Genomic DNA, 25,859 nt, shown 5'->3' with positions numbered 1-25,859 from the left:
CGAGTCTCCTTCACACGTTCCCAGCAAAGCGACAACACAAACCGGCGCCAGCAACCATAGCCACATTTTTTGTTTTACAAGCAATTACCCCGAGTGACACTCCCTGGCAAGTTTGTCACATGTCTATCTCTTCTCACAATGCCGCGATAGCCTTCCTCAGCACCTCCAGGCTCCTCTCCGTGATGCCCTCGTGTTCTTCATCCCGATCCCTTAGCATCCAGCTGACATCACTCAACAAACCCAAAGGCATCCAGTCACTACCCTGAGCCTTCTCCAGACTCTCCTTGATCCGCCCAGTATGCTCCCAATTTTGTGCTGCCTCTTCCGCACGGTCGATGACCTTCGTTGGAATTCCACACATGGCGGCACAATGCATTCCATAACTTCCCTCAGCCACGCCATTCTCGAGCTGGTACAAGAACGTAACATCCCGGATGTCATCGTCGACCTTGACTGCCATGCGCTTGGCTTCGACTTCGGGATGCTGGCTGAACTCCGCGGCAAGAGAATGGTAATGCGTAGCGAAGTAGCCGAGGGAGCCAACGTGGGTGGCGACGTGATGGAGGACAGCTTGAGCAACAGCGACACCATCGTAGCTGCTTGTGCCACGACCGAGTTCGTCGAGAATGACGAGAGAGCGAGGCGTGGCCTCGGAGAGGATCTTTTTGGTTTCGCTGAGTTCAACCATGAAGGTGCTCTGGCCGGCGAAGATGTTGTCGTGTGCTCCAAGACGAGACATGATGCGGTCGACTGGGGTCAGACGTGCAGACTCGCAAGGCACGTAGCAGCCGATCTGAGCGAGAATGACTGCCACGCAGGTCATGCGGAGGACAGTAGATTTTCCTGCTGCGTTGGCTCCGGTCAGGAGTGTGATCGAGGCTTGGTCGCCGCCGAGAGCGATGTCGTTTGGAATGAAGTTTGTAGTTGTCTCGATGCATGGGTGGCGTAGAGTTTGAAACTCGAGCACACTACGAGCATTGTCGTCTTCCACAAACTCTGGCCTGCAGGACGGCGAGCCTAGGGAACCCGAAGCCTTGGCGAGTGAGATCAGACAGTCGAGCTGAGCGATGATCTTTGTGGCTGCCAGCCAGATGGCATAATCTTCATCGAAGCGAGCAAAGTATCGTGAGGCTAGAGATCTCTCGACTTGGCCATGCATCTCTTGTGCCTCCTTCAGATCCTGGACGAGGCTTTCGAGCTCAGGTGAGTACCATCTCTTGCATTGCTTGGTGGCAGACATTTGCTTCCAGTTCTTTGGAATTGCGCCTTTGACCTTGATCGGAACCTCTAGCTGATAGATTTCTTTGCCGTTGTCGGTGAACTTGATAGCCTGCGAGTCAAGATCTTTTCGTGCCTTCTTGAGGAGCTGGTTCAACTGGATTATGACGTTGTCAATGCGTTCTTGACTCTCGTCGTAATCTTCTTCCACACCTGGTTGCGGAATGAACACGCTGTCATCTCGTGCTTTCTTGCGATCGAAAGCATCGGCCCAGTGCTTGAGAGCTCCAGCAAGGTCCGGCATTGCCGAAATGAGCTGGCCCAGTAGTCCTTCGCCCTCGCCGAATCTCTTGAGCAGCGACATGGTGTACTCGATCTGCTCGTATCCTTCGAGAACCTTGACAAAATCTTGAGGTCTGCACCTTCCTGCATGTACACGAGAGATAAGTCGCTCGAGGTCAGGAAGCTTGGACAGCGAAGATGTGAACTGATCCATAACTGTTCCATCGGCATTGAGTGCATCGACAGCGTCGAGACGCTGATTGATCTTTCTTGCATCCGCCAGGGGATGGCAAACCCATTGACGCAGCATTCGCTTGCCGAAAGGCGTGATACACCGATTCAGCATGGTAAACAATGTGCCATCAGTACTGCCATCGAAAGTATTGGCAAATATTTCCAGGTTGATTAGACTTTGACCATCGAGAACCAAGCTCGACGCCTTTCTGATCGGGTCGTACCAAGAGAAGTTGCCGCATGTGAGGAGATCACGCTCAATCTTGAGGAGACTGAGATACCATGTCAATGCACCGAGCGCAGAGAACACGAGATCTTTGCTCTTGGCTTCGTTGAGCACTTTTGGCCAATCGTGGGCACCTTCGTCATCATCGGGCTTCTCGAAATATGCTTCGCCGTTGATCTTCATGCGTGTCTTGTCGGCTGTCAGGAACTCCTTATCTGGCTTCAAGTAGTTCCAAATGGTGGTCGGCGAAGTGTTGTTCTTCAAGATTCTGAGTGCTTTTGCGGAAATGCAGCTCTTCTCCAGCAAAAGCTCACCCGGACGTATCTGTGCAACGAATGTTTCGAACTTGGTCATGTCGAGATCATCGATCCACTCGGCGAGCTGAAACTGTGCAGTAGCAGTGTCGACAAAAGCAATGCCGAAACTCGGCTTCCCGTCCACTTCCGATTCCTTGATCGCAGCACAGTAAGTAGCAAGATCATCAGTCAACATGCTGCCCTCGACCAATGTGCCGGCCGTAAGTACAGAGGCAAGCTCTCTGCGGATGATCTTGTCTTCTTTCTTGTTGCCTTTCTTCTCGTCCCGCTCACGCATGTCTTTGCCAAGCTTGCTCTCCATCTGGTCGACTCGGGCAATCTTGAAGCCTTTGGCAACGAATTGATTGGCCCAGTGATCCAAGCTGGCTTCCGGAACGCCGACCATTCGCATGTTCACTCTATCTGTGAGCTTGAGATCGAACAGCTGATGTCCAACGGTAGCGTCGTTCTCGTAGAGCTCGTAGAATTTGCCTTTCTTGAAGAACACAATGGTGTCCCAGAACTTCTGCTTGATCTCCCAATACTGCTTTTCGAATGCAGAAAACTTGTTCCAGGCCATTGGTGGAATGTATATAGTGCGAGGGTCGTAGTCCGGATGATCAGGTGGGTTCCTATCCGCATCATGAATTCCCGCGAGCCACGTATAGCGTTCCGATGGATCTGTGACATGTGCCTTCTGCTTCTTGGTAGCGTCTGACGTAGATTTCTTCTTGGGTGGCAGCTTGCGAGGCTCGGTTGACGGTGGAGCGTCTGGGTCGTACGTCCATTGAGTCGCAGTTGATGTGGTCGGGATTTCCTCACTCTCTTCAAGGGTCAAAGGCGGTGGTGATGGTTTCCTCGAGGAATTCCCTGATGTGGACTTCTCAGACCACTTGGCAGGCGCCTTCTTCTTCGCCTTCGTTGGCTTCGCCTCATCCTCGAGGTCATCGTCGACCACAAAATCATCCATGTCTGTTGCTGAGGGATTAGCTTGATTTCTTGGAACCGAGCGCGTAGATAGCATTTCCTGAGAGAATGAGAAAGCTACACGCGTCTGGTAAGTGAGTCTCACGAGGAATATGAAATGGACATACCGTCGTCGCTCTCAACCATTGCAGCTTGCGTCGCGTTATCGAGGCCAAACTCATCATCAGATTCGTCATCCTTGACACTGATTCTTCGACGTTTTGCAGCACGTCCGTTGCCAGACAGTGGTCGGAACGGCTCATCGTCCTCATCATCAGATTCAGCGTAATTCACTTGCTTCTTTGCCTTGCGCGAAGGGCTGGAGAAATTGGTGCCTGGTGTTTCTATCAGTCCGTCAGTCAATATTCCACGAGTCATTTGAAGCTGGACACACCATTCTCCTTGTCGCGTCCATCGATAGCTGAGCTTTGGGATGCTCCGGGGGCTGTTCGAGGCGAGGATCCTGGACCAATTGTGCTTGATGCCACTACAGATTTGGGTACCGGGGTTTCTGCTGGGCGCTTTGCTGGAGTGCTAGCTGACGGAGTTGGTGCAGGACGTTTCTGAAAGAAGCCGGCGATGCTCTGCTGCTTGCCCTTCCCCGTACTGGAAGCAGTGCTAGTGCTCTTCTTCAGAGAAGGAGGAGCTCGTGGCGTCGACATGTCGCTTTGACGCGCCATTGTCGATTACGACTGTACACCAGGTCGCGTGTGAGAGCGCGTCAAACAGGTGGATAATGTTCAATGGGTGGGAGGCGATGAGTTGAAGTCGAGTTGACGCGTCGATGCGCGTAGCTAAAGTGGCCGCCCGCGTTTCTTGGCAGTCACGACCGGGGCGAGAAGGGGAAGCTTTCCACTGCACTGATGGTTGGGGCATCCGCTGCTCCCACACCACACCATCATCATGGCGGCATGCCGGCCATGCGTGCGGCGCGTACTCTCCATGCAGAAGAGACAGCACAGTACGAGTCGCGACTACAAGTCGGCCGTCGCGGCACTCAATGGCCTGCAGAGCAACTTTGCCATTGTCGAGGCCATCAGGAAGGCCGGGCCTGGAGGGAACAAGCGGGCCATTCCAGACATGCTCTCGTGGCTGCGGCGCATCGGATATGAGGTGCGCTGAATGGAGCTGAAGGTAGGACGTGCAATCGTTCTTCTGACCACCGATGTAGCCCACCGACCTCGACACTCTCAATCCCGTCCACATCGCTGGTACCAAAGGCAAAGGCTCCACCTCGTCCTTCATATCCTCCATCTTGGCCCAGTATCTTCCGTCCAAGAAGAGCATATATGCTGAGCGTGTGCCTTCGACGGTAGGACTGTATACCTCTCCGCACTTGCGATTTGTGCGGGAGCGCATCAAGATCGACAATCAACCAATTTCGGAAGAGCTGTTCGCAGAATGTTTCTGGGAGTTGTGGGATAGGCTTGAAGCTACAAAGTCAGACGCAACAGATCAGGATGCAAGGAGCATGGACGGTAAACCTGTATACTTTCACTACTTGACGCTCATGGCGTTTCATTGCTACATACAGCAACAGGTAGGCACAGCAGTCATTGAATGCGGTATCGGCGGCGAGTACGACACGACAAATCTGTTTGTCAAGCCCGCAGTCACTGGGATCACGAGTCTAGGTATCGACCACGAAGCGTTGCTCGGCAACACGATCGAGGACATTGCATGGCACAAGGCGGGCATTTTCAAAGAGGATGTACCTGCCTTTACCGTCGAACAGCCCGCGAGCGCCCTAAAAGTCCTGCGCGAACGAGCCAAAGAGCGTAAGACAGAGCTATATGTCGTGCCAGTGCACGCTGCGATCGATTCAATCGAACTTGGTCTGCAAGGCCACTTCCAAAAGCTGAACGCTTCGCTCGCCATTGCTGTTTCAGCACTGCATCTTGCACGGCTCGGGTTCAGTGGACTTCCAAATCCTTACGACTCGAATGCCCAACTGCCAGCGGAATTCATCAAAGGCCTGGAAGAGACAAGACTTGGTGGTCGCTGCGACTTGCGTCCCGATACCACTAAGCCAAACGTAACGTGGTACATCGACGGCGGCCATACCCTAGAGAGCATTGATGTTGCTGGTCGGTGGTTCGCGGCCAAGACTACCAATACATCCGCAACTGATGTCCATCGCATACTTCTGTTCAATCAGCAGACGCGAGATGCGTCCTCTCTCGCCCAACACCTGCATGAAACACTGGCTACAGCAGTCAAGGACAATCACCCATTCAAGCACGCTATCTTCTGTCCGAACACAACGTACAGGAATGCTGGTTACAAGGCTGATCTGGTATCGATTAACACAAACAAGGACGACGTGAGCAGTCTGCGCGTTCAAAATGAATTGGCAAAGAGCTGGGACACGATTGATCCACAGGCCCAAGTGCATGTTGTCAGCACCATTGAAGAAGCTGTGCATAAAGCACGTGAACTCGCGAACAGTGAAAAGACTGATGTTCTAGCTACGGGAAGCCTCCATTTGGTTGGAGGACTCATCGAGGTGCTCGAAGACGAAGCTGAAACATCTGCTGCTAAGCTTTAGCGTCCAACGCAACTACGTTAGCGGCCATCTCAGCTATCATGCGTCTACCCTTTTGGGCCAAGTTCTGCTACGGGCCCATTGGATTCCCCATATGTTTGCGATGGAGTCACCAAGTGCACTTGCTGGCGTGCATGACGACAGCCTCCTGTGGCCATTTGCATGGCGCACGCCACGAAGACGGGCCAAGTCTATACCCCCACCACCATTCTCCCTGACACCGCGGGCCAAGTGCAGTGGCGATGCCCAGTCCGAGAGACCAAATGACCGACGCCGATGTCCACAATACCGCAACGGATGCGGCCAATCCTGCCCGCAATGCAATTTAGATCGCCATCTTCTGAATAGACTACTCTAAATGAATTCGATCGCGCTCTTCACCTTATGCCAGCATCGCCTTTCCTCCATCAACTGGAAGACGAGCACTTCAGCGTTGTCGCATGATTTCAAGTACTGAAGTACCAAGCCGCATTGTTGTGATGGGTGAAAGCGCCGGACTCCGAGCAAACCGAGTGACTTGCTTCATGAACCTAGCCAGCAATCTGCCGTCGCTTAAGCCACTACTAATGATTCCATCACAAACCCCAAGAGCCAGCCATCACAGCAACACATCACCCCAATTCAGAACGAAGCAAAAGACAGAAACCCTAATCACTCACAAACGCGATCGCATCCTTCAAATATATCTCAGAGACAAAAGGTGCGCACAGTCCTGACGATCATCAGTTCACGCCAGCCCTGTCGGTCTGTCCAGGCCTCACGCGAGTTATCCGCCGAATCACCGAGACCGGATGAAGTATGGCGCAATCAAAGGAGACCACATTGTCTCAGACTTAAACCACGTTGCGCTCTGCGATTCCGGTCGCCATCATAGGTAATGTTCGAGATTCTGATCCACTTTCCGCGTGAGATTCGTCTGGGGATTTCGAACTTGATGCGTGCTTTCTTTTCGGTCTTTTGGTCTCTCTTTCTGAGGGCCACACGGAGAGAAAGGGTTGTTTCTTGTCTCCCTTTTCGCTGGGGTTTGGCTGGGGGCTTGGGTTGTTGGCACGGCCGGCAGCTTGTGGTGGTTTGTGACTATTATACTATCACTACTGACGACGACTATTACTTCTGGCTACTACTCTCACTCTCTCTTTTGCCGGGTTTCTCTCTCCTTTTCGAGGGGATGTTTGCGCCGTCGACTTTCGTTTGCAACTGAGAAGAAAGCCGTTTTGGGAAAGGAGGCCGAAAGTCCAGCCTTTCCATCACCGTCATACATCTGGAGTGATCTTATACCGGATCTGGACCAGTTGAGATAAGAGAAAGCGATCTTGTGCGACGCTTCTGTCGCGTATACTTGTCACCATGTCGGACGCAACAGAAGGCGACATGGCCGATCTCCCTCATGGCAACCGAGGGCATCAGATCAATATCACGGCGGCGCTCATGATGGTTGCTGCATGGATCTTCCTGGGGCTGCGACTAAAGATTCGATGGCCTTGGGGGAGTCGAATGGGTTGGGATGATATTGCTGTCATGCTGGGAACTGTAATGCTCAAGTACCACTCTCGACGAAGTCGGCTCCGTACTGACGTTCGGAACAGTTGATCGCTACTGCGGAAAGTGGGACAATATTTCGAGCAGTACAGTGCGGTCTTGGAATGCATATGTACCATCTGGAATGGGAGATGATTGGACCACTGAGAGCTGTAAGTTGCGAGCACGAGCTGAGATCTTGTTGCCGTCCGCTGATGTCAGTGTAGACGATCAAAGCCAGCGACATTCTTTCAGTGACGGCTCTCTGTTGCTCGAAACTCGCCGTGTCATTACTCATTCTGCGATTGTCGACATTCAAGCGCCACATCCATGCAGCTTGGATCACCACGGTGTTCATCGTGATATGGGGACTCATTGCCATAACCAGCACAGCGGTCTCGCCGGAGAATCTAGGATTGAGGAGAGCAGGCTGGATCTTCGTCGGCGCATACAGCATCATTCTCGAATTCGTACTCTTCGCTCTACCAATATTCTTGGTCTGGCCTCTCAAACTGCGGCTTGCTGCGAAGCTCACGATCGTCGGAGGCTTTGCATTTCGCATTCCGTACGTATTTCCTTCAATTCAGCAAATACGGCAACTTACTGATCATCGAATCACAGTGCAAGTATCTTAACCATCTTCCGCGTCCTCGTAGTCGTCAAGATGCTCTCAGGCGATCCAAATGACCAAACAATGGACGCACTGGACTTCACCTGGGACTACGTCGAGCCCACACTCTACAGTACCGTGGAAATGTACTACTCCCTCATGGCCGCCACAATACCGTGTATGCATCTCTTCCTCAAAGCCTTCACCAAAGACTGGCTCCGCGACACCGCCGCTCAAGCCGGTCCAAACGCAAGGTCACATCGTCCCAGCGCATTCCTCATCAGCAGTCTGATGAGCAAATCCTCAACAACGAAGAGCAGTGCCAGTAGCGCTCGAAGCACGATGCAAATGCGCGACAGCATGACCGATGCAGACTTGCTCTTCCGTGCGGATGGCGGTACGACGGCGTGGGTGACGCATCAGGATGTCGAGGGTCTGCAGAACTGCGTGACGAATGCGACCGATAAGATTATGGTGCAACAGACTGTCGAAGTGCAGTTTGATGATCGACCGCGTGCAGCAGAACGTGCGCTTTTGCAGATATGAGAGAGAGGGAGGAAGCAGACCCAGAAGCAGACGGAAGAGGTTCCTGTACACAGCAAGTACCACGATTACCTAATCCACAATTACGATTTCACGACCCAGGCGAGTGGCGGATCTCCAGTGCACCATCTGGTGACATAAGAAGTGAGAAGCAAAAGACCAAGGAGAAGAAAGTGGCACAAGAAGATTCACTTCACAGAAACGTGAATATAGAAAAATGTGCTACGAAAAGTAGTATCAGGAGACTGTCCTCACGACATCAAGCCGCAGAATCCTCCACTTTTTTCCAAAATCGGTCCAGCATCCACTCATCTCTGCAAAGCAGAGACTTCTACACTGCGAAACCCCAGAGAGTATAGCCAGTATACCCAGGGTGCAGCGAGACATAGTAGGATGATCACTATGGTTCTGACAATTCCATGAAAGATCCCACAATCCAGGTCATAACCAATCAAGGCGACCCATCTCCAACGTAGAAAGAACATTCTTCGCCCAAGAGAACACCAAAAAAGACAACCACTCGAAGCAGGTCTACCTCCTCAAGGCTAGCTTTCGGAAACAAGCTTCGGAGTCTCAGCGCAGCTCTATGGCAATGCGCTGGTCGAGTAAACGAATTCAATCGCACTCCAGGGATCTCGGGTCGTCGATGTATCTCAGGTATTCGAAGAAGTCTTTGGTATGTTGTTGTGGAATCCGGAAGTCATATTAGTCGAGGCCGAGACATATCGAATGCTCGGTCGCTCATGAAAAGAAAAGAGCCTGTTGCAACGTTTGAAGGCCAGATTGTTCCATAACCAGTATCGGAACGAGGTCTCCTCGTTGTGCGAACAACGAAAAGCAACCCTCAACACCACACCGCATCCGCTGTCTGACATGTTGTTCAAGACCGGAGTGTGCGATGGGTTTCCAGGCTGCAATCCAGTATCCGCAAAAGGCATTAGAAAGAATCGAAGGTCCATAGTTCGGCATTCCAGATGTCGTCAGGCATGTACGGGCGTCGCAGAAGTAGAAAATATAGTGACGGTGGTCCTCCCAATCCCATAGGTCCCAAAAACATGCACAATCCATCCCTAAAACATGCAATCATTCCACCCATAAAACGTCTTTCTCTTTTGCTTCTCTCTGTATCGACCGCGAGGTCTGTGAAATCCTGTCTTTGTTGTTCGCAAGTGCATGGCCTCTCGAGAAAATATGCATCGAGTATTCCCATCGCTCGTCATCGCAAAATGGAAAAAGAGAGAAAAACAGAGTCGCTCGCTTGCTAAGGTGTCAAGATCCAAATCAATAAACCAAGTCGCTTGCTAGTACGCCGTCCAGAAAATGTGGAGTTGAGTGATGTTGATGTGTTTTTGTGATGGTCAACATCGGGTATCGTTTGCATCGCGTCAATACTAATAATCGTGGGTCGCGTATCGAGAAGCGCTGTGCGCATCAGGCTTCTGGAGTAGTGACAGGATCCAGGATGTGGAAAAAGGTCGTCGGGCCTGGCCAGGACACCGACGGGGTTCGGTCGTTCAACGACAGCCGCGAGAGCGGATTGCGCAAAAGGGTCGCCTTGGAGCAGCTCACACGGCGGTAGCATATTGAGTGTGCATGAAGCCTCCGTGGCTCATGCCAAAGTCGCCATAGCCGTAGCCAATATCTGATCCACAGTGTAGAGGAAATGAGCTCGACACTGGAATTGGTGCAATTGGCTGCGGTGAGCTGTAGTACTGCGATGGCGCAGATGTGTACGGCTGACTGAACGATGGCGTCGGCGATGGCAGCTGGACGTTGCTCATAGACATGTCCTGCCAGAACACGTTCGACTGGTTGTCGCTGCATGTTGTGGCAGTAGGCGACGGGGTCGATGGCAGCACCTTCCACGAATCCACAGGTGTTGGATGTGTTTGGAGCTGCAATTGTTGAGGTGCCCACCAGCCACCAGCGACAGGTGCATTTGGCATGACCGGTGCTGGGTGGATGACATCGACTATCCGCGGTGGAGGAGGCAAAAGTGGAGCGAACATGTTCATGATCTGATTCTTCACTTCGGCGGAGCGGCCGTCGAGCAGCTCGCCGGCGCCATCCTCTTCCATGCCTTCCAGTGCGCGAACCCCAGTGCGGAAGACGAACTTATTCGCGGCTTGCACGAACTCTTCTTGCATCTTCTTGATTTGCGCTTCCTTCTCGGGCCAGCTCCACGTGCTCGCTGATGAGTCGACCGAGTAGATGTCCTTGTGATACTCCACCAAGGATTCGATCGTCTCGGGCGTCAGCTTGAATGCGACTTCGTGTTGGGAGACCATGTCGACGTGCACCACATAGGCCTCGATGTGTACAAGCTGGAAATTGAAGAGTGCTTCCACAAGTGGGTTGTCGTCTTTGCGCAATTCAGTATCGGGCGCCTTTGGCAGCATGAGTGAGGCCAGGGTCCAGATAGCAGAAGATCCACCGAGGGTCTCTGTCAGACATCGAAAGTGTTGTGGCACACTGTTGAGTGGTCGCTTAATTCGGTTGATGCGCTTCAACGTTTGTGTTAACCAAGGCTCCACCTTTGTGTTCAGCACGATTTCGGGTCCAGATCGGGGCGCGAAGGCTGCCGCTGAGGCGGGCAGTAATTGCACAGGCATGATTGATGTTGTTGACTGATGTGTGATTGAATTCCTTTCCTGTTCCAGACAGTATGTGGATGCGATGAGCGATATATGTATGAGGCGGACGACAGCAAGATGACTGGTATAAATCGGAACGACGTAATATGCCTGGGGGTAGCAACGATGGAAGAATTAGGCTGCTCGCCCTGGGTTAGAAGAATGAATGTAGAAGGGAGGAAGGCTATGAGCCAATGGGCGGGCGGAGAGCGAGGTGGTGAGAAGGGCAGAGATGCGCGGGGTGATCTGGTTTTAGTAGTCAGACCTGAACGGCACTAGCTTCACAGCCTCTTTTTCGTGGCCAGCTGCAGACACCATCCAGCAACGTGCATAAAGTAGCTCGCGACCTGCATGCTTAGCCCGCACTTGTACTTTCGATTGCTTTTCCTCGTCGCGTTCCTGCGAGACCACGGTAGAGCGCGCATGGCTGAGGCTGCACACGCATCAGAGATTGCGACACTGTACCTTGTGTTGCTTGTCGCTATTGGGATCACCTTCCGACCCTATGCTGTCTGTAACGTTGCAAAGGCGCTTCACTCGGGACTTTACATTTTGAGTAATAGCCCCGGCATAGTTTGAGTTCTGCTCATACCTCGTCCAGTATCAGGCTGTCGGCCTGGTGTTCAAGGCCTGCGCTCCGATGCCGCTGCAGTCTCATGCACGGTATGAGACGCTACAAGGTCCGTGGTAGTGAGCAACAATATTGCGATCGCAGCTGTCATCACGTCGCGGTCTGGGGAGTGGTCATGGCCAGGGCGCGGTGGCCAGTCAAGCTGTCGCGACGCCCACGCTCTGTCGTTCTCGAAGGCTGCCAGGAAGTGTGGCTTCCACCGATGGCCGCCCAGGTGTTTCAGGAGAACGGAGAAGCTAAGGCGGATGCTCTTCCATGCCGTACGGGTGGCATGCTGTTGGACCTGGAGGCAACGTGCATGTGAGTCGATGTCAGAGCGAAGGTATTGGATGTGAACAATCGGCAAGTCCGAGCTACAAAATAGGCAGGCATCGCCCGGGCCAATCAGCAGCGGGAGTCGCCTTTTCCATCACACAAGCTTTGCAGCCTCCAACGTAGATGATCGGGAGCAGGGGAGCAGAAGACGATGTGTAGAGTAGCACGAGCGCCTATTCCCACGATCCGCGAGTCTGGCAATCTGCCCGCCTCGTCAGCGCCTATAGCATGAAATTGCGATAATTACCAACATGCGCGCGACGGAGTCTTTCCTTGGAATCCGGTTTCTGCATGCACGCTTCCAGGTGCATGATGCATCTGCAGCCATGGTTCTAGCTCGCCACGATCTGTGGCGGTGTTGGGCAGGTCGTGTGAGGCGTCGGTCAGCCCGTGATGTGCATCCTGGGCAGCTTCTCACCGCTGGAAGGGCTTTCCTTGAACGTCATGCATCTCACTGCCGACGCATCTGGAAAAAATAGAATGCGCAGCACGCCGGGCGTCGCGTGACCAGGCGGACCTCGCTCGCTCGAAACGTTCTGCTCCATGCCGTTCTTAGCCGTCAAGCTGCCCTGAGCAGGTGACGACGAAATCGGAGTGACGAGCGATGCGTGGAGGTCGAGCGCGTTCGCGTCTGTGGCCGCGTCACGCGCTTGAAGCAGGCGCGTATCGGGACTCTGTCCAAGGTGTGCAAGAAGGCTGTAGCACAGGAGTCAATCATCCGCAAGCCAGTTTGCGTGGGGCGGTTCGTGGTGGAACATGACGATGCTGCGAGCCAGCCAGCGACGTGCAGCGCGACGAGAGCTGGAGAGTGCAGCGGAACCGTGACTGCCAAGCCCAACGGTCCTGAGTCGTGGCCAGCAGCACAGCGGCGCTCGTTCGCTCTCGTTGCAACAACCAAAAACTGCAGAGCGCTTTCGCTTCGCAAGTCACGAGCACAAGTCACGTTTGCGCGCAGTCTGGACGGAAAACATCCAGCAACGTCCCGGTGAGCAGATGCAGCCATGTCCTCCCGAGTTCACAACACACACTCCACCACCTCCAACAACCATTCAACACAGCTCACCATTCGAAACACGTCCATGTCTCCCATGCGTAACACATGCAACGCGGCGCGCGGAAGAACCAACCTGTTTGGTCTCACTCGTTTGCATGCATCTCTGACACTTAAGGCAGGTGGGAGAACGGCCTGCTTCGTGAGGTCGAAAGGTGTTTCACGCGTGCATTAAATCGATCCACCACTGCATGAGTTCTCTGTGACTCACAACTGCGCTCAACGGCAGCATGGAGGTTCAAGCCATCATGGACAAGCTCACCGAGCGTCCTTCGCAACATCCGGACTGCTGTTGTTCGCTGTCAACCAAGGTGCTGGACATCTTGATAAGGCATCTGCCCAAGAGTCCAGCCCAAGTCCTCTCCGTGAGTCTCACGTGAGTGTTCTTTTACCTTTGCTGGCGCAGCTGGCTGGCCAGACTGCAAGAGCCATTCTGGGGTCCGAGCCGAATAGCCGCGAGCTCGTTCGCTACACACAAACGAGCTCGCCTCCATTCGCATGGCGTGATCACGGACTTCTGCAGCAAAGCTGACAGCCGAACATGCGTGTCTATTGCACGAGTGATCGAATTGTATCTCGGCTTGTCCACGTAGAAGTTCGTTCATGGCTGCACAGATCGACAGCTGAATGGTCGCTTCGGGTTGTTCCTAGTCACAAGCTTCGTGCCGTCGACCTCGGCCATCTTCCCCTCAATTTTTTGTATACAGAAGCCACCGGCTAGCCGAATGGAGTTACTGATCACCTTCGCAGTGCGGAGCCGGCACCGGCCTTCTGGAGAGACTGATCCTCGAGAGAAGCGGGCAGCAGGTCAATATATACGGAATAGAAGTCCCGTCGTGCGTGAACAAATATTTGTCCGAGGAACGCATGCTGCGAGTCCGCTCTACAACAGAGCTTCATTACGATGCGCTGCTCGCAGAGGTCCTGATATTCTGCTATCCACGACAAGAGACCCTGTTACTCCAGAAGTACCTACAAGCATTCGTCAGTGGCACCCTGCATACAACGATCGTCCTCACCCACTACGACGATCATCTGCCCGCGAAGGCGATACTTATGACCTTCTTCGACCGAGTCGACGTAGTGCAAACGTCCGGGCTTCCTGACTTCGAAAAACTCATCGTTGCGACTCAAGTAAAAAGTGGTGAGCGCTGAAAGGTGGTGCGTGCTGGCGAGGCGTGACTTGCTCAAGCCGTGGCTGGAAAGAACCGCTCTAGACTGTGAATGAAGCGAAGCCACATCGGTCGTACCGACCTGCCACGAGGCAATTTCTCGCGAACTTCTGGACTCTTTTAAACAATCGAGGAGCCACTTACAACAACTTCTGGAGTTTCGCGCGACAGTTTGGCCCGCCACTATGGCCGACAACACTGTCCCAGTGGTACCGACCCGAAACAACCGACGCTTGTCTCACCTAAAGACCGACCTCAGAGCGCGCATCACACCGACTGAAGCGCTGTCTGACGACCTCATCGATGTGTGGGAGCATGCTGTGACGCTGTTTCAAGGTTGCGAATGGCAAGACGCCGTAGGTGCTATCTGATGCCATCGTTCATGTTAAAAACAGTAGTACTGACTATTTTGCAGGCAGAAAGCTTCCTATACCTTTCGCGCACAATCGAGCATGAACTCTACAGTACATCATGCCTCATCAACGCCGCGATCGTCTTCGCCAAGCTGGGAGACTACTCCACAGCATCACATGTGCTCGAAGATGCGATGCCCGTCGATGAGCTGCTGGCCTTGACGCTCTTTGTAACGGGACATATTGAGTACCAGCTGGACGAGCTGGAGAAATGTCAGGATTGCTTCACGGTCGCGCTCTCTGCCATGAAGAATCCAGTCGAGGACTACCATCGCTTCGGACTCGAATTCACCTTGACAGTCTCACAAATCCAAGATAACCTCTGGACATGCAACCATGCCATGGCCGGCCACCCAGGTGCATTGACATCTCTGCCGGCCGAGTGCATTTTCCGGGCACCAGCACGAGTTGCAGATCCTCTCACTCCTGCGTCCAAACGAAGCAGCTCGGCTGACAGCGCCCACATGCCAGCTTTATCGGAAGGCACCGCTACACCGCCTCAAACTCCTCTGTCTGGCGTGGAGAAGACCATGGAATATGGTCCTGACGGTCTCACCTGGCACACCCAAGAGGACGGTTCCATGGTCGTCGCTGAAGACGATGCGCCGCCATTGCCTTTCAAAAAGCCGAGCACTGTCCAAATAATCGGCGGTTTGACACGCAGATTGTCAACACAACGAAGACCCCCGAGTCCCTCCAAGCCGACAGGTATCCCGCCGAGACGAAACAGGAGGGCGTTGTCTCCGCGAGACGCTCGCGTGCAAGGCGACTCCATCCAGGAACTCGCCGAGTATATTTCCGATCTACCTCGCCAGAACCAGATGGATCCCCGCAGTGCCGAAGCTGAGCATGAGGATGTGGGCGAGCTCGCCAGTTTTCTCCGCGCTGGTCCCAGGCCTCAGCCGCTCAATATTCCTTCAAAGCTTGCTAGTCAGCAGATTGCACCTGGCTCAGCGTCCAGCTCACTGTACTCTAGACCAGCCAGCATTCAGTCTGCAGATCTATTGCCTTGGGATACTATGTCGACACGCTCCTCCTCGCCGTCGCCATACCGATATCGCAGTGGCGTTGGCTCTTATTTAGCACATGGACGCGTTCCAACATCGGCGCCTCGATCCCGAGCGTCAAGCCGTTCGCCTTTGTCCAGAGAGGTGGATAGCACTCCTGCGCACGAGCAACCATCGAAAAGTTTGCATCCGCCAATGCACGACCCTACGAGCGGTAATAGCTGGCCGTTGGCGCCTGGGATCGCGGAAAGCCTCTCGAGTATGTCTCTATCGCGAGAAGGAAGCATTAAATCTCTTCCAAAGGGATTAAAATCCTTTTCGCCCTCGAATTTCATCCCGAAGAGAAAGTCATCTTTGATCCGTCCAGCTTTCTCACGCACTAGGCCTGGATCGTCGGGCGCATCCATCTCCTCCAAAAAGCCTGCGCCATCTATCCTGAGCAACGGAACGAAGGATTCAGTTGGTGGGGCGTTCCGCTTCCTAAACGGAATGGGCCATGGCTGATTAATGATTACGATTATGTTTTGAATGAGCGAGCGACTGATTATGTTTTGACGCGATGATACCACCCACTTGTACCTGCCACTGGATGAGCACCACCAACATTTCTTTATGTACTAGCTTCGATACACTGTATGAACAATATGCAGAGATGCGACTCACAATTTATAAGCGGCTCTTATTATTCATACCATACACTCTACTGCCGGAAAACAAACAGAAATCAGGATTGAACCTCCGTGCTTCTCTATCCTTGGAACTCAAGGGCCTTTCGATCCTCGTAGCTCCGTCTTGTGCAGCGTAGCTAAGGGGCTCTGTCTCGAAAATCGAGGCAGTTGCAGAACCTGTTTGGCGAGGGAGATCACAAAGTGAGCGTATTTCCCAATTTCCATTCTGCTGTCCGCAGCTAGACACTTCGGTAAATGTCTGAGACCGCGATTCAGCTCGTTTGCCGAATTGAGACGGCCCGTGACCCGGTCAACGATATGTATACAAACAGTCCGCCTTCCTTCCTGCAAACACGTCTCCAACGCGCCTTCTTCCGCGAACGATGAACCAGGCTTCCGCCCAACGACGCATTACAGACGGCGTTGCTGGTCAATTCCGCACGTGGACGCGCGTGGTCAGCACGCTCCAGCACTAGTTCCAGTCCTCAGCAATGGCCGCCGCCAGCCCATCGGGATCGACGACGTTCTTCACTCCGACGACGCTCTGCTTCACGATCGCGTGTACTGTATTCTCTATTGTCGCGATCTCGACAGTCATACGGCAGAACAGGACGTATGTGGAGGGTCGGAATGAGAGCGCGAGAGACGCGACGCCGGAAAGGCCGAAGAGTCGGAGGAGAAGAGCTGTGGATAGTTTGTATGTTGTGAACGAGCGGTCAACGGCTGGGGATGGGGATAGGTATGGGAGGCTTGCGGCTCTTGTGTCGATGGCTGGGAGTGTGAGTCAAGAAGGCGCGACACTGGGTGCTACGGAGCTTTTGAGCGAGTTGTCGCTCCTCATAAGCTTGTTATGCCGATTGCAGCAAGACGTTTTGGCAAGACCGGATAGAATCACGGACACCGCTGGACTGGCGGCCTGCTTTGACGCTGCAACAAGCTCGATTGAGACCAGCCTAGTCTCTGCTAGCACTGCGCTCCGAGAGGGTACATATTTCAGCTCAGACGCACAGCAGACATCGCAGCAGCTGAAGGCACAGCGAGGTGTATTGGAGTTCTTGGTGAAGCAATCAGAGACTGTGCCACCCACACCGCCGCCAGAGAATAATCTAGAGGAGCATCTCCAATCTGGTTGCAGTACGCCTAGCCTATTACCCTCGCCTGCTTTTGACGAGCACACTGGCATTACTCCCGCCGTGGACTACAATTGCTTCGTTGACCCTCCGCCACAGTATAGTCCACCACGTGGATCTAGCTCGATCGTCGCAGATCAGAAGGCCGATCTCAAAGAAGAGAGTCAGTCCCCAGCTCACACTGCCGAGCCTGTCGACGCAGACGCCTTATTCAATGCTGTCAATACGAACGACTTCGAAACATTATTTGAGCTACTATCCTTAGGCGCAGATCCTTCAGCCACTTTCGGAGACCTACGAAGAACACCACTACATATCGCAGCGCATCTGAACCATGTTCAAAGCCTAGCGGTCCTGCTCAAGAATGGAGCCGAGCTAAGCACCGAGGATGCTAAAGGCGACACAGCTTTGCACCTGGCAGCCTGGGCGGGCAATGTCGAGGCCCTTTCTTTGCTCCTCACACATAGCGATGAAGTCGACTTCCTATCGGGCCGCGACGGGTACAGTGCGCTTTGGTGTGCGATCAGCGCAAGCCAAATCGATGCTGCAAGGCTTCTACTGAAGCATGGTGCGCGCGTAAGCTTGCGGTCTGCTTCAGGCGGAGGACTGCTGCCACTTCATCAGGCTGCAGTGACGGGGCAGAACGCGATGTGCGAGCTTCTGCTGGACCGAGGAGCCCAGGTAGACCGTTTGGATGACTCCGAAAACACGCCTTTACACTATGCTGCCGCTGCGGGATCTGTTGCGAGTGTGAAAGTGCTGCTTCGGGCCGGGGCAGATATCAAAAGTGTTCAGAGCTATGGCCTCACAGCTGTGCACTGGGCGGCGCATAAAGGTCACGCGGATGTCCTCAGTGTGCTGCTGGATCACGGCGCGAATATTGACTCCAAAGCAAATGAGGGAGCAACGCCATTACATCTGGCTGCGAATCGAGGACATGTTGCAGCTGCGAAGATGCTTTTAAGCAGAGGCGCGGAGAGGAGGCCGGGAAGTGCCAGCTGGGATGGAGTGGAGGGAACGCCGGCTGAAATGGCGAAGACCAGAGGGCACAGTCGGCTGGTTCGATTGCTGAGGTCGTGATGATTGTACATACCATTCACGAATGATACGACGATCCTGAGTATTGTATTTAATGTCACTGTGAAGCTGTCGTCATGCTTCAACATCGCGTGCCATGGTGTTGTGATGATCAGTTAGGGCCAAGCGCCGCTCATGCGACTGTCAATCACAAGGGAAGCTGGTCGGCCGGTTGACGACATCCTTGGCGCTGCTCGACGGTTACAGCCTGAGGGAGGCACTTTGTCTCACGCCAACAGCACACAGCCTGCCTCGTAGACATCCTTCGCCATAGCTTGACCACCGAGGCTCTGCTGAGACCGCACGTCGCCTTCCGAGCGCGACCCGCCAGCGGTGTGATATCAGACGCCACAAAATGCAGTAGACAGGCGCGCAAGGGAAGACATGCCTCCCTCCAACACGCCGAACGGCTCGAATCCGGTAAGAGCTGCCAGCACAGTGCCTCCTGCATGATTCCATCCGATGCCAGCTGTTACAAAGCCGTCGCTGACCATCGGCGCTTGTAGCGGAGTCCAGTCAGCGGGGACAGCGCTGGATCAACACCGCCTCCACCACTCGAGCCCGCCCACCGTCCGCTCACCCCGCTCTCTTACTTTTCGTCGCCCGTCCCGGATCTGGCATCGACCTTGCATACATCGGCAGCGGAGGATGCCGACGAGGCAAATGTGAGCTTCTTGCGAGACTCGCTGGAGTCGCTCGACCGCGCAGAGGAGACCACAGCCAGCAGAGGCTCTACACATCGACGGGGCCAGTCGCACAATGATCTGAGTCGCGATCCACGGATAGCAAATAGGTTGGCACAGGCACGGCACTTGGAGGCGCAAAACAGAAGTGATAGTGAGGACTTGTCGCGCCGGTTGAGGTTGCAAAGAGTGCTGGCTCGACTCAATCAAATCCACGACCCGACAACAAATAGCACCTCTTCTGCCGCAGCATACAGTAATCGCACGCCTTCTCCCGGTAGGAACGATCAGTACGATTGGGCACCGTCTCACGAGACAACGACGAATGCTGCCAGCCAGGACGAGAACGAGCTGGACCAGATTCTAGCGGAATTACGACGGCAGCCGTCAAGCGCAAACTCGTCTTCGGACGCTGCGCGGCTGATAAGCCAGAGTGAGAGTCGCACGAGGGAGCGCAATCGCGATTCTCATGCGCCCTCGAGCACAGATCTGCTCGATGCGGCTGCTGGTGGGGATCGTCAACGGAGAAGTCTCAGAAGTAGAGCAGTTCTGCAACGTGCGAGACAGGAGAGCTCTCCGAGCGCGACGGAAAGAATTTTACGATATGCTATGGAACGACGAGGAACTGAAATGAGCGAAGAAGAGGAGAGGGCGCGAGCTGCTGGGTGGTTCAATCCTGCTCCCGCCGCGGCCAGTAATCGCACATCCGGCGAGCAACATCGCAGTGGAACGTCTGATCGAGATTCTTGGCCGCTTCCTCCTTCAGCGAACGAGCTTCGCTCACGAACAATGCAAGAACGGGCAGAAGCCATGCAACGCAGATATGGTGAGAATGCGCCACCACGACTGCCTCGAATATCCACACCCCCTGTGCCCACGAGCGCGACATCTTCGAGCAACGCGCAATTTTTGGAGAATGCGCTGCGATATTTGGACCAGCTGCGGTTCTGTTATAGCTACGAACAAGCTCTCTCAGCAGCGATCGATCATGGCTTGGCAACGAAGGAGTTCTTTGCAGATAAGCATGACGACTTCGTGATGGACCTCTCAGAAATTGAACCTGTTGCTGGATCTTCGTGGCTGCAACCTGGCACAATATTCGAAGGACATCAGCATGCCACTAATGGAAATGCTGCTCTCCTCGCTACTCGAGCAGGTGCTTCCTCTAGAGCTGTTGAGCAGATCAACCCCAACTTCCGGACTCAAGGTGCAGCTACTGGTTTTGATCATCCCCCAGGTTCCACGCGCTGGGTCGAACATCCCATTGCGCCTTTCCAAAGCCTTGCCGCTTTGAGTGGCTCGAGCCAACCATCGGCCGTGCTATTGAGCAGCAGCAAAATCGCTGATGCTGCTCACGACCACTGGCCTGTTCGTGTCATCATCCACTCCATAGATACGGATCGCATGACGCTCCAAGGCACCATGGAAGCGTATGATGTGCCGCAACATCCCCACAGCCTCAGTATCACCAATTCAGCCGACCGTCCCAAAGCAGGCAAGAAGAACGCACCCATCACAACATATCTCGAAGGACACGTCATCGATCTCGACACACACAGCTTTCTAACACCCAATACCACCAAAGACCCTCATCGACGAAACTCACCACTTACAGACCCGAACAACTCAACTCACTACACCCACCTCTCCGACTCTATCGCCTTCCCAAGTGCAAATGAAAAGACCGATGCCAGCAATTGGCGTAAGCTGCCGCCTTTCAATGAATATCCCAGCGACGAAGAAACTGCTCGGGTGTTACTGAGTAAAGACCGCATGTCAGATGTTGGCAGAGACTACATTTTCATGCGATGGAAGGAACGCTGCTTTGTGCACGGCAAAGGGGACACTTGCTCAGAGAGCGAACGGCAGGGAGATCAAGATCGGGGTCATGGCTTGACGATTAGTGGGTTCTATTATGTCAGTTTAAGACGAGCTGATGGGGTTGTGGAAGGACTGTACTTCGATCCCACGAGTACGCCGTATCAGTGCTTGAGGTTGAAGGGCAGAGGGACTGGATGGGGCGCTGTGGAGTTGAGGTGATTTTCGCATGTTGAATGATCGGGGATTGGGATATGAGGGATGGCATGGAACCTTGAATCGCTCGGTGTTGGTTGCATTTGCATTTTGCATTGTTACTGTCTGGATATGTGATGTGACAACTAGTGAGGTATTGGTAGACTCTGATCCAAGGATGAGTTTCCATGATGGTATATTTGGGTGACTAGTCCAATGCCACATTGAGTGTTGGTGTGCAAGAGCTTGATGGGATCTTTCAATCTACGCGCGAGCTCCAAGATGTCGCTGCCCAATCCCATAATATCTTCTCCGACTATGCTTCTCTTCTTTCCGCTGCTACTGAGCAGCTCAATGTCCCTCGACAATGCCAATGAGAACATTCACGAGCCCCGAGCTCCGTTACCGGACGCAAAGGAAGAATCGGCTTCTTCACAATGCCTTACCCTTATCTATCTCTGCAAACACGTTCGGGGATATCTCCAAAACCAGATCTGACAACGTGTCTTCTATTCAGGGAATCCTTCACTCGTATACAGAAGTCGATTTTTGGAGTTCCTGATGTCAGGCATATCCTTGTCGAGTCCAGGGGTCTAAACTTGGAAGGACTTCCGCGCCCCCACGCTTGTGGCTGATGAAGAAGGTACTCTCTGCTGGGATTCTGTCGAACGTGTTTGGGGAAGATGTGATACAGGTACGCGATAAGCGGGTTGCGGATCTTATACAGGACGGGTACGTACTTGCTTACCGGAATACCGGCATCATAGCAGAGGATCTCCGAAGGATGCGATGCAGGAGTTTATCTCTCGCCTTGTCATATTTCGATGACTCTTTGGTTTCTTGGCGCTTTTGGATGTAGGGTTCTGGACCGTTCATGCAAGATCTGTATCTGTCTTCTTTCGTCATCGTGGGTGGGATTCGTCTCGAGATCGGATTTGCTTTCAAGATCGTTATCTAGTTCCTTGTGGTCTAGAACGTGGACGATGTTTTGTGTGTTCGTTCCTTGAGTTGCGGGGAATGCAAATGGTTCGCGTTACAGTTCGCAGCATGTGGGTGTTCGCCCTGGGTTTCGGAGAACGGAGATCGCCCGCGTCACAGTTTGCAACTCCTGGTCTAGACTTGTGTTCGAATCACTGCTTGCCTGCGTGCTTGCTTGTTTAGTTGGCCGAAGATGTCCTTTCCGCTGGCCATCTCGAGAGCCTGAGCATAATTACGATGAATACGAGATGCGGCAATAAGAAGGGGGAGTTCCCAATGCGGTGATGCTTAATTGTATTCAGTAGCCAGATGTATAGTCCAGTACCACCTACACCCTGACGTGGTACTTGGGGTTTCGATATAGACTGTTGCAGAGGTAGAGACAGGCCGCTGGTAAGTCTATCACATGTCCATGGTAAGTAGGCGCACTTCGACGTTTGACGACGACTCTTTCCAACGACGTCTCCCGCCAAACTCGAAGTGTAGCACAGACCCGTCTAATGGTATTCATTAGGGATGTCATCCAGTCGAATCTTTCAGCGTCCAGCATGGCTTTGAAGCTTGCTCCGCCAGCAGACAAGAACCGCAATTCATCATCTGTCCCTGCGTTGATGCAGCTCTCGCAATGACTGTTTCAATTAGGATGGTGGTTCTTCCAGTGCCAATCAATAGTCCTAGCAAGAAGTTGTATCTCTTTCACAGTGCAAGAGATGACTTGGGGACAGAGCACTTCAGGGTGAGGTCGACTTTGTTCCGCTTACTAAGCGATCCCCAACACTGGGCTGCAGGTGGACGCTTCCACTTTGCAGATCACGTCCTTCCTGACAACATCGCAACTAGAGAATCGTCGATTTATCCTCCTCTCATCTTCGCGTGCGGACACAGCTGGGACCACAGCTCCCCATTGTGCAGTGCCGCATTGTACCAAAGGACAGTGCAGCCGAAAATACTGGGCGCAGGGTCTAGATCTGTGCCATCGTTTGCCACGTGGACGCCTCATCTCTTGTACATCAGGCCATCAACTCGAAGTCGTTGAGCGAGCAATTTTTGCCGATGGCGCAACGGGCCAGCTGCTTCGAATAAGTGCCTGCGAGTGTCGGCGGAGAAAACTTGAAGGAAGCCTCACGGTGCCTATGGTGCCTGCCAACTCCACTAGAGGCCGCCATGGACAGCGACATTCTGGGACGACGAGGGGCCTCTGGCAACGTGTTGCGAATGCTCCACCGTCCTCTCCCCAATTCGGTTATCAGACGTAGCTGAGCGCCAAAGTGCGCCCGAAGTTCGCGTAATTAAAGTGCACGACTGCGCCCGCTGGAGCTAAAGTTGCGCACCAGACATCGTATAAGCACGACTAAGACATTCGCAGTATGGTTCACGCAGCCTCACAGCACTCCCGCGCCACGTGGTCCACACGAGAACAATACGTCCGTCCCCCAAGCTGCTTTCCTGCATGATCAAGCGGACTGAAGCGTGCAAGCCTACCGCTTCTGGCGTCCGGACTGCGCGATGAGCCAACGAGATGAAAGTGAGTCGATCGTAGAAACTTCTTGCCAAGGTCTCACACATGCCATTACCGCATCAGGACTGTGGCCGTGGAAGTTCCAAAGGCTCCAATTGCCCTTTCTAGAAACTGGACGATCGCTTGCCAAGTGTGGTGGTTCACACCACCTACCAATATGCTAGCGCCAAATTTTGACTGGCGAAGACACCGCTATTCACGATGACAACAGGAACACACAGCCGACGCATTTTGCAGAGGCGACGGCGTCTGGAGCTTTTCGTCGGTCAACAATTGGCAGAGAATTGAGCCATGCGGCTTCGCGCTTCGACGCCTGGGAGTATCATGCGCAGCAATTCTGCCTCCGCACGTAAAGCTGCAAGCCTCGATCTAGTACAGCCATATCTTTCACAAGATATTGTGCACTAAAGGGCTGACCACATCCTGTGGGCTTGCTTGGCTGGAGGCGCTTTCTCTGTCCCCAACGCCGCTCGTTTGATAATGCGACCGTCTCTGCTGGAAGTGCAGCTTGCACTTCTTTCCTCGCCCGTTCAAGATGCGTCTCTTTGGGGCTCTCGCGCCTCTCGTGGGACTGGCAGTTGCCAATCCTCTTGCGGAGCTTCAGGCACGTCAGCTCAGTCCCTCGCAGTCAACATCATGTTCGATTACGCACACTAGAAGCTGCAGCAACACTGCCTTGCAATCATCCGCACGTGCTTTCTGCGGCTCGCTTGGATATGGCACCACGATCAGTACGATCCGAACGACTGCCACTGTCAGACAGTATGGATCTCTACCGGTGCATTTGGAGTGAAAATCTATATGCTGACACGCCTCACAGGACAATTGTGTATACAGTGACCTCAACAACCAGGATTGCTACAGTCACGGCTCCAGTACTGACCAACACGGCAACATCGTGAGTCGAGATATCAACCTCAGAAAGGCTTGTGTTCTAACAGACTGAAGCGTCCGAACGTCCATGACGACTTTGACTTCGACCACGACCGATACAAGAATCGCCACTGAGCTTGTCACCGTCAACACGTTTGGCGTGGTTTCAGCATGTTCTGGCTACACTCCCGAGATCACGGCCCAAAATCCCGAAGTTCCAGGCGCGAGCGATGTGCCGACGGGCTCTCCATCGTCAGCATCAGGGTCTGTAGCACCTGCGGTGGCATCGATTTGCAGTCGTGCCCCTTCATCATCACCGAGCCCAGCGAACTGCGGTCAAGCACTGGGGCATATCACTAATGCTCGGAATCCAAGCAATTCGAGCGATCAGTATGCAATCGACGTTCTTATAGATCCAGCATCTACCGCCAGTCTGGAAGGTTGTGCCCTCGCATGTCATGTCAGAGCAGGGTGCAAGTCGTTCTATTTACAAGGAGCGCCGTACACACCAGCCTGCACATTGTACAAAGTTGATACGACGACTAGTGCCTTTACTACTAGCAATCCGCTTTTCTTTCTGGGTGCTGAAATGGATTGCTTCCGATGCGCAGCACTCTCAGGCACAAGTTCGACCACGACTACGACGACTACGACGACTACAACGACCACGCCTACTGCGGCTTCGACTTGCAGCCGTGCCCCATGGTCGTCACCGAGCCCAGCGAATTGTGGAGAAGCGCTGGGGGCTGTCAGGAATACTTACAATCCAAATGACCTGAACGATGTATACACCCTGGGTGTGCTCGTAGACGCAGCTTCCACTGCAAATCCGGAAGGCTGTGCCCTCGCATGTAACAACAGAGCAGGCTGCAAGTCATTCTACCTACAGAGCGCGCCACGAAAACCAGCTTGCGAACTCTACCGCGTTGACACAAAAGTTAGCAACTTTACGACCGGCGGGCCTGCATTCGTTTCGGGATTCGAAATGGCTTGCTTCCGATGTGCGGCCGTCTCAGGCACAAGTCCAACTACGACGACAACGAGGACAACCACGTCAACTTACACAACATCAAGCTCAATCTCAATTACCACCTCCACTAGGACTACCACATCTACAACGACTACGGCAACCACTCTTTCTTGTACGCTCGCAATCGCACAGGCGCCACAGCCCAGCCTCTGTGCTCAAAAAGGCTACCTGTCGACCATGACGGATCCCCAAGGGAGAGATTATTATCAACAATATTTCAGTGACCCG

The 25,859-nt window shown here is 53.5% G+C and overlaps 8 protein-coding genes across 9 annotated transcripts; 6 read left to right on the top strand and 2 right to left on the bottom strand.

The window, feature by feature from the left end:
• Positions 1-133: 133 nt before the first annotated feature.
• CKM354_000282600 lies at positions 134-3,902 on the bottom strand (the record flags this gene model as incomplete). 2 transcript variants are annotated; one of them, XM_044797995.1, is made up of 3 exons in its annotated part: positions 134-3,234; positions 3,351-3,566; positions 3,617-3,902. In XM_044797995.1, 3 exons carry the CDS (start codon positions 3,900-3,902, stop codon positions 134-136), a joined length of 3,603 nt encoding a protein of 1,200 aa, XP_044653930.1. The 2 variants fall into 2 exon arrangements, with proteins under 2 accessions (XP_044653930.1, XP_044653931.1); XM_044797996.1 differs by having other exon boundaries at positions 134-3,228.
• A 223-nt stretch (positions 3,903-4,125) lies between these two features.
• On the top strand, positions 4,126-5,770 carry CKM354_000282500 (uncharacterized protein; the record flags this gene model as incomplete). Its single annotated transcript, XM_044797994.1, has 2 exons — positions 4,126-4,335; positions 4,394-5,770. The coding sequence occupies 2 exons, from the start codon at positions 4,126-4,128 to the stop codon at positions 5,768-5,770; spliced, it is 1,587 nt and encodes a 528-aa protein (XP_044653929.1).
• A 1,344-nt stretch (positions 5,771-7,114) lies between these two features.
• CKM354_000282400 (uncharacterized protein) lies at positions 7,115-8,441 on the top strand (the record flags this gene model as incomplete). Its single annotated transcript, XM_044797993.1, has 4 exons — positions 7,115-7,297; positions 7,354-7,458; positions 7,513-7,850; positions 7,907-8,441. The coding sequence occupies 4 exons, from the start codon at positions 7,115-7,117 to the stop codon at positions 8,439-8,441; spliced, it is 1,161 nt and encodes a 386-aa protein (XP_044653928.1).
• A 1,562-nt stretch (positions 8,442-10,003) lies between these two features.
• On the bottom strand, positions 10,004-11,050 carry CKM354_000282300 (uncharacterized protein; the record flags this gene model as incomplete). The annotated part of the gene is made up of 1 exon (XM_044797992.1): positions 10,004-11,050. The coding sequence occupies one exon, from the start codon at positions 11,048-11,050 to the stop codon at positions 10,004-10,006; it is 1,047 nt and encodes a 348-aa protein (XP_044653927.1).
• Positions 11,051-14,425: 3,375 nt separating this feature from the next.
• CKM354_000282200 (uncharacterized protein) lies at positions 14,426-16,164 on the top strand (the record flags this gene model as incomplete). Its single annotated transcript, XM_044797991.1, has 2 exons — positions 14,426-14,596; positions 14,656-16,164. The coding sequence occupies 2 exons, from the start codon at positions 14,426-14,428 to the stop codon at positions 16,162-16,164; spliced, it is 1,680 nt and encodes a 559-aa protein (XP_044653926.1).
• Positions 16,165-16,819: 655 nt separating this feature from the next.
• Positions 16,820-18,538, top strand: CKM354_000282100 (uncharacterized protein; the record flags this gene model as incomplete). Its single annotated transcript, XM_044797990.1, has 1 exon — positions 16,820-18,538. One exon carries the CDS (start codon positions 16,820-16,822, stop codon positions 18,536-18,538), a length of 1,719 nt encoding a protein of 572 aa, XP_044653925.1.
• Positions 18,539-18,919: 381 nt separating this feature from the next.
• CKM354_000282000 (uncharacterized protein) lies at positions 18,920-21,258 on the top strand (the record flags this gene model as incomplete). The annotated part of the gene is made up of 2 exons (XM_044797989.1): positions 18,920-18,955; positions 19,042-21,258. 2 exons carry the CDS (start codon positions 18,920-18,922, stop codon positions 21,256-21,258), a joined length of 2,253 nt encoding a protein of 750 aa, XP_044653924.1.
• A 3,005-nt stretch (positions 21,259-24,263) lies between these two features.
• Positions 24,264-25,702, top strand: CKM354_000281900 (uncharacterized protein; the record flags this gene model as incomplete). Its single annotated transcript, XM_044797988.1, has 4 exons — positions 24,264-24,490; positions 24,549-24,626; positions 24,677-24,865; positions 25,618-25,702. The coding sequence occupies 4 exons, from the start codon at positions 24,264-24,266 to the stop codon at positions 25,700-25,702; spliced, it is 579 nt and encodes a 192-aa protein (XP_044653923.1).
• Between the last annotated feature and the right edge of the window lie 157 nt (positions 25,703-25,859).

Source organism: Cercospora kikuchii, assembly GCF_019650295.1.
Source record: "Cercospora kikuchii DNA, contig_00002, whole genome shotgun sequence".
Classification (NCBI taxonomy): domain Eukaryota; kingdom Fungi; phylum Ascomycota; class Dothideomycetes; order Mycosphaerellales; family Mycosphaerellaceae; genus Cercospora; species Cercospora kikuchii.
This window is presented reverse-complemented; position numbering and strand designations above follow the sequence as displayed.